This window comes from Oncorhynchus mykiss, chromosome 27 (assembly GCF_013265735.2).
Source record: "Oncorhynchus mykiss isolate Arlee chromosome 27, USDA_OmykA_1.1, whole genome shotgun sequence".
NCBI classification, from domain to species: domain Eukaryota; kingdom Metazoa; phylum Chordata; class Actinopteri; order Salmoniformes; family Salmonidae; genus Oncorhynchus; species Oncorhynchus mykiss.
In genome coordinates, this window is record NC_048591.1 from 32481252 (window position 1) to 32489599 (window position 8348).

The following is an 8348-nucleotide window of genomic DNA, read 5'->3' on the forward strand; positions in this document are numbered from 1 at the left end:
GACATATTACACATACTGTACATAAATAAACTGACATATTACACATACTGTACATAAAGATACTGACATATTACACATACTGTACATAAAGAAACTGACATATTACCCATACTGTACATAAATAAACTGACATATTACCCATACTGTACATAAAGATACTGACATATTACACATACTGTACATAAAGAAACTGACATATTACACGTACATAAAGAAACTGACATATTAGACATACTGTACATAAATAAACTGACATATTACCCATACTGTACATAAAGATACTGACATATTACACATACTGTACTTAAAGAAACTGACATATTACATGTACATAAAGAAACTGACATATTACACATACTGTACATAAAGAAACTGACATATTACCCATACTGTACATAAATAAACTGACATATTACACATACTGTACATAAAGATACTGACATATTACACATACTGTACATAAAGAAACTGACATATTACCCATACTGTACATAAATAAACTGACATATTACCCATACTGTACATAAAGATACTGACATATTACACATACTGTACATAAAGAAACTGACATATTACCCATACTGTACATAAATAAACTGACATATTACCCATACTGTACATAAATAAACTGACATATTACACATACTGTACATAAAGAAACTGACATATTACACGTACATAAAGAAACTGACATATTACATGTACATAAAGAAACTGACATATTACACATACTGTACATAAAGATACTGACATATTACACATACTGTACATAAAGAAACTGACATATTACATGTACATAAAGAAACTGACATATTACACATACTGTACATAAAGATACTGACATATTACACATACTGTACATAAAGAAACTGACATATTACACATACTGTACATAAAGAAACTGACATATTACCCATACTGTACATAAATAAACTGACATATTACACATACTGTACATAAAGAAACTGACATATTACACGTACATAAAGAAACTGACATATTACATGTACATAAAGAAACTGACATATTACATGTACATAAAGAAACTGACATATTACACATACTGTACATAAAGATACTGACATATTACACATACTGTACATAAAGAAACTGACATATTACATGTACATAAAGAAACTGACATATTACACATACTGTACATAAAGATACTGACATATTACACATACTGTACATAAAGATACTGACATATTACACATACTGTACATAAAGATACTGACATATTACACATACTGTACATAAAGAAACTGACATATTACACATACTGTACTTAAAGAAACTGACATATTACACATACTGTACATAAATAAACTGACATATTACCCATACTGTACATAAATAAACTGACATATTACACGTACATAAAGAAACTGACATATTACATGTACATAAAGAAACTGACATATTACACATACTGTACATAAAGATACTGACATATTACACATACTGTACATAAAGAAACTGACATATTACACATACTGTACTTAAAGAAACTGACATATTACACATACTGTACATAAAGAAACTGACATATTACACATACTGTACATAAAGAAACTGACATATTACATGTACATAAAGAAACTGACATATTACACATACTGTACATAAAGAAACTGACATATTACATGTACATAAAGAAACTGACATATTACACATACTGTACATAAAGATACTGACATATTACACATACTGTACATAAAGAAACTGACATATTACATGTACATAAAGAAACTGACATATTACACATACTGTACATAAAGATACTGACATATTACACATACTGTACATAAAGAAACTGACATATTACACATACTGTACATAAATAAACTGACATATTACACATACTGTACATAAAGAAACTGACATATTACACGTACATAAAGAAACTGACATATTAGACATACTGTACATAAATAAACTGACACATACTGTACATACATGTACATAAAGAAACTGACATATTACACTTACATAAATAAACTGACATATTACATGTACATAAATAAACTGACATATTACACATACATAAATAAACTGACATATTACCCCCCTCAAATCTCATATGGTCCGGTCCTAATCCATGCCAACACCTGTTTGGCACCTCTAACACACACAAACACACACACACACACAAACACACACTAACACGCTAAAGCGCTCTCTTCTCCTGTTCTCCCACCTGACAGTGTCAGTCATGGACCAAGGTCAGAGCTACAACAGAGGTGACCCCCCCTCTTTATTCTTCATCTCACATCAATCCCTTTACTTCTCTCTCCCTCTTAATCTCACTCTCTCACCTTGCTCCTTTCTTCTCTCTTTTCATTTCTCTCTCTCCCTCTCTCTCACTCCCTCTTCCTTCTCTCATCCTCTCTCTCTCCCTTTCTCTCGCTCTCCATCTCACTACAACCCCCTCTTCTCAGCCTCCATCCCAGCTCACTGTGTTTGTGTGATTTGTTACTCCTGGCCCCCTGCCAACACACACACACACCCCAGCATGTTTTAGCCCCAGTCACAGTATTGTTCTGCTGACTGAGCAGCCCTGATGCATCCTTAGAGATGTCACGTTGCCAGGGTGGAGAGGCTTCTCTCACTGCCGTCCCTCCACAGTTTGGCCAGTTTTGGCTTTCCTTTGCTGTCGCCTGCTGCCCGTGACATGTTATGGTTAATCCTCTCACTGCATTGCATTTGCATCCCACCTCCGAGTGTGTTGTTTCATTGTTACTCCATGTGACTGATGTTTCTACTGCTTTTAATGAGTTTGTCCTCGTTGACGTTGCTTTGTTGAGATTTGTTGTCTGAAGCTTTTCTTGAACTTGTCAGGATGGATATAACTTTTTAGTGCTTCTCACTTAGTTTTTTTTTTCATTTCCTTTGATGTGCGTACTGTTTGTTTTTCTTTTCTTAGTTTCTCTTTAGTATTTTACAGTTGAATGCTTTATGAAACAGTGTTGTTAACATGTGGAAGTATATGTGATGTGTGTTTTAGTAACCGCTGATCTCTCACCATGGCTTGGCTGTGACCCCTGACGTTCCCAGGCCTCCCTCCTGCATGTTGTGAAACCTTCAAACACAGCTAACATGTTCCCTGTACAGGATGTTCCCCGTGCTATGGTTGACATCTAACTGTGTTTTTGTTGTCTACAAACATGCCCGATGGACCTCTGCAGAGAGACTGTAGTGGTCCGCTAACTGATGGACCTCTGCAGAGAGACTGTAGTGCAGAGAGACTGTAGTGGTCCGCTAACTGATGGACCTCTGCAGAGAGACTGTAGTGCAGAGAGACTGTAGTGGTCCACTAACTGATGGACCTCTGCAGAGAGACTGTAGTGCAGAGAGACTGTAGTGGTCCACTAACTGATGGACCTCTGCAGAGAGACTGTAGTGGTCCACTAACTGATGGACCTCTGCAGAGAGACTGTAGTGGTCCACTAACTGATGGACCTCTACAGAGAGACTGTAGTGGTCCACTAACTGATGGACCTCTACAGAGAGACTGTAGTGGTCCACTAACTGATGGACCTCTGCAGAGAGACTGTAGTGGTCCACTAACTGATGGACCTCTGCAGAGAGACTGTAGTGGTCCACTAACTGATGGACCTCTACAGAGAGACTGTAGTGGTCCACTAACTGATGGACCTCTACAGAGAGACTGTAGTGGTCCACTAACTGATGGACCTCTACAGAGAGACTGTAGTGGTCCACTAACTGATGGACCTCTACAGAGAGACTGTAGTGGTCCACTAACTGATGGACCTCTACAGAGAGACTGTAGTGGTCCACTAACTGATGGACCTCTGCAGAGAGACTGTAGTGGTCCACTAACTGATGGACCTCTGCAGAGAGACTGTAGTGGTCCACTAACTGATGGACCTCTGCAGAGAGACTGTAGTGGTCCACTAACTGATGGACCTCTACAGAGAGACTGTAGTGGTCCACTAACTGATGGACCTCTACAGAGAGACTGTAGTGGTCCACTAACTGATGGACCTTCAGATTTGAACTGTCCATCGGGCATGTTGGCAGAGATTGTGTTTGCTAAATGTAATCTAACTGTCTCTCCCTCCTCTAGCGTATCACTGGGACACGTCTGACTGGATGCCCAACTCACGGCTGCCCGACATCGAAGAGGTGCCCAGTTACGAGGTCAGCGGCCTAGGAGGCCACGGAGACATGATTGCCTCAGCCTCCCGACTGGGGGGCAGCTCTCGCCTGGGGGGCAGCGCCCGGGAGCTGGAGTCAGACTACTACCTCGGGGGCTACGACATCGACAGTGACTTCCCCCCTCCCCACGAAGAGGAGTTTCTGACCCAGGACCAGCTCCCTCCTCCCCTCCCCACTCCCTTGGAGGAGTACCAGGGGCACCCCTACGACACCCTTCCCACCACCCAGCCCGCCTCCAAGGAGAGCACCCTGAGTGGGAGTGGCAGTGGCAGCACCGGACGCCACAGGTCTCCCCGCCCACACTTCCACCCCAGCCAATACCTGCCCCCACACCAGCTGCCCCAGGGGGAGGCGGGGCAAGGCGGGCCCGGAGGGGAGGAGTTCAGCACTTTTGTGGGTAGGGTGATCACGTCGGGAGGCGGGGACATGGAAGATAATGTGTCGCTGAATATGAGGTCGTCGGTGAACGCGTCATCGGCCTCGGACCTGTCGGCACCCTGCGGCTTTGATGACTCAGAGGCGGGCGGTAGTGACTTTGACAGTATGGATGAGCTCCACCGGGGTGGGACACACACCGTAGAGATGCAGCAACAGACTGAAGTCTGAGGTCTGACTGGGCCCCACCGTGGGGTCAAGAGTACTGGCTAGGGGACGGGATGGGCAGGAGAGCAGAACAGAGACCGTTAGAGTAGTGTGTCGAGCTGGAGTTATGAGAGATGGAGGTCCTTGCTGAGAGAGGAATGATTGGTGTATAATGGACAGACTGCTAGCTAGTGGCTACGTTATCAAAACAGTACCCACTTCAACCACTGCCATTGCAAACACTAACCTTAAATCAAATCCAATTGTATTGTATTGGTCACATACACATGGATAAACCACTTCACCCATTGCAGGCTTTATCCTTAAACTAGTTTCCCTCATTCCAAGGACAGGAGCCACTACCCCTTAAGCCACTACCCCTTAAGCCACTACCCCTTAAGATAATACCAAGCCGCATACAATGGAAAGCAATGTGTTTTGTCACATTAGTACCTATAGCTGGTTATGATCATAGCCACTACCCTAGCAGTGGCCCGTGTCAAGGTCAGCTGAGTGTTATACTCTTCCATAGCAGGAACATAAAGCCTACCAGATATGCTGAGTAGGAATGAAAACAAAAAAGTGAAAAAAATACAAACTTTTAAGAGACAACTCCAGAGAAAATGGCTGAGCTAATCAATAAACAAAAGATTAAAAATGTTTGGGGAAAAAATTAAAGGGACAATATTGTAATTGAATGGTCAGTACTGTGATATGGCCTTCTCTGTCATAGCGGATGTGATTGTTAGCTGCACGCTCCACACAGCTCCACACAGCTCCCCTGTCCCACCTCTCACTACACCTGCTCACCCACAGAGACCCAATGGACTTTCCCCTAACCACGATGCAATTCACTTGGGGAGAAACTCCCCCCTGTCAGATTTGTGTCTTTTTTCCCCCTAGTTTTTTTTATTTTATACAAATCCGCTCAAACATAACCTGTACAGAATTTGTGAAATAGTAAAAGGACCATAGTGGTGCAATTGAAATGGAAGATATTTTGTATTATTATCCACTCTAAGAATGCTATTTGGATTGATGTGGAATATGTTTAATATTACCCTTAGTCCAGACCTCCTCCCCAAAATCAGGCCTGTGAAGCCATGAGAGTTTAGCATTCCTTCTGTCCCACCAAATGCTAAACTGCTATCCTGCCAAGTCGCTCATTTTGCTTTAAGGATGATATGATCTTTATTGTTTTGCACTAGTATCTTTTGATGTTTTATGTTTTCATGATTATTACATGAAACATGCTATATTATTGAAATCCTCCAAAGGGCATGATGATAATATGTCAATTCTGGGCCAGTAAAATTAGCATAATAAGCACTGAGGAATTTTTGTGTTAGTAATTGTCTTTTCACAAGTCCCTGATTTTTAAATAGACATTGAAAATTGACAATTCACATTGAGTGTGCTTGAGCTATTACATTTCCCAGCAAGCAGCTCAATGTCTTTTATTTTATTTCCTTCTTCCCATGTGTTTTGCACTGAGCAAGTTTCATAGAGTCATAACAGCAATAGACTGACTGATAGATGAGAAGTAGGGTCCATGCACAATGCAAATGCATTCTGGGAAAATAATATAATAATGTAGCATCCCATACCAATCACAGCAGCTAGGCAGTGTTGCATCATGGGTCTTGTCAGTTGCAGTGTTACATTTTGGTTCTGTCTGCTTAAAAAATAAAATAAACAATGGATGAGTTTTGGACTTGTATTCTACACATCTGGACAGATAACAAAACAGATGAGTTTTAGACTTGTATTTTGGACTTGTATTCTACACACATCTGGGCAGATAACAAAACAGCGTCGTATTGGACTTGGAGTTGTTTTGGACTTGGAGTTGTTTTGGACTTGGAGTTGTATTGGACTTGGAGTTGTTTTGGACTTGGAGTTGTTTTGGACTTGGAGTTGTATTGGACTTGGAGTTGTATTGGACTTGGAGTTGTTTTGGACTTGGAGTTGTATTGGACTTGGAGTTGTATTGGACTTGGAGTTGTATTGGACTTGGAGTTGTATTGGACTTGGAGTTGTATTGGACTTGGAGTTGTTTTGGACTTGGAGTTGTTTTGGACTTGGAATTGTATTGGACTTGAGGTTGTTTTGGAATATAATATGCCTGATCCAGTCGGGCAAGATTTTTTTGTAAAAGATGTAAGTTTGTGTTAAAATCTTTGTACAGTGTACATAGATAGCTAGATTGTTTACATGCTGATTTTGTAGATATTGAATTGCAATCCTGACTGACTTTCTTTGAGTTTCTTGTGTTTGATGTGAATGTGGACCGTAAGAGACCATGATAAATAAATCATTTATCCTTCGCTCCCCTCCTCCGGTCGCATTTCAACTAAAGTATTTTTTTTTATTAACCTTTGCTTTTAAAGATAAATAGCCTTTCAATAGACTAGGTGGAACTTCCACAGTATTACATGTACACAACCTGCATTACATTACATCCCTGTGGTTTTTATTTTTTGTTTAATATCTTTCTCTGGTTTCTGTTCCTTTTTAATTATTTCAGGGAGTATTAAAATATATCTAATCTAACTGCAGCAATTGAGTTTACAAAATGAGTTATTTTTAACTGCTTTTTTGTTTCTTAAATCAATGCTGAAAATAAAAAAGGTTCTTGATCAAACCGAGTCTAAATTCTTCCTCAATGCAATGGAAAAAGTTTGCCTATGATGTTACAGAATGGACTAAACTTGATTAACTGTAACTTGTTTCCAAGGTAACTTGATATAATTACAGATTTATATGCAAGTATCACGTATTGCTCTAAAGCCCTCGAACTCAACTCTGACCTCCAAGCCAATTCCACTGCATTTTTTCATTGTTCCCCTCTAATTAGTGACTGATCTAGACCTAAGAAATCAGGTGCAATGAATTATCAGGTAGAACAGAAAACCAGCAGGCTCCAAACCTCATAGGGTAAGAGTTGAAGACCCCTGCTCTAAAGCATTGTTTCCCAACTCTGGTCCTCAAGCACCGCCAACAGCACATATTTCTGTTGTGGCCCCGGACAAGCACACCTGATTCTACTTGTCAACTAATCATCAAGTCCTTAACAAGCTGAATCAGGTGTTTTTGTCTGAGGCTATAACAAAAACGTGTGCTGTTGGGGGTACTGGAGGACCGGAGTTAGGAAACAATGCTGTAAAGTACCACACAAGTCATCAAGCAGACCCATAAAAACATTACACAAAGATACATCGGTACACAGTCCAGCACTACAACAACAAAAAAACATTTCGCAACCCAGTGGACCATAGCACTACATTATGAGTAGCTATAGAAACCATGTAAACAGTGGTACAAAGCACTATATAATTCTGTAATAAACTGTACTATCCTGTAGAATACTATACTTCACACTGCAGTATACCTCAATCATGTAGTGCTTACTATAGAATGTTGTAGTATACAGTACTGTAGAATACTGTAGTGCTTACTATAGAATGTTGTAGTTGTGGAACACTAGATGCCTAACTTGGCTTGACTAGCGTATAACAAAGGAAAATGCTAATTCCAGGAGATCCATGCGAACTGTCAAAGGCATAGTGTTGTATAGCAAGCAT

At 40.3% G+C, this 8348-nt stretch overlaps 1 protein-coding gene across 3 annotated transcripts in view; it reads left to right on the forward strand.

Moving 5' to 3' along the window:
• The window catches only part of LOC110507983 (protocadherin Fat 3-like), a 218454-nt gene extending 211046 nt beyond the window's left edge, over positions 1–7408 (forward strand). For 2 of the 3 annotated variants that reach the window (XM_036965860.1, XM_036965861.1), the window contains one exon: positions 4091–7408. In XM_036965860.1, coding sequence (XP_036821755.1) covers positions 4091–4788 — 698 coding nt within the window. In that variant the 3' untranslated portion in view covers positions 4789–7408. Of the gene's footprint in view, positions 1–2207; positions 2244–4090 lie in introns of all 3 variants that reach the window. The other variant, XM_036965859.1, reaches the window with a different exon arrangement.
• The last annotated feature ends 940 nt before the right edge of the window (positions 7409–8348 follow it).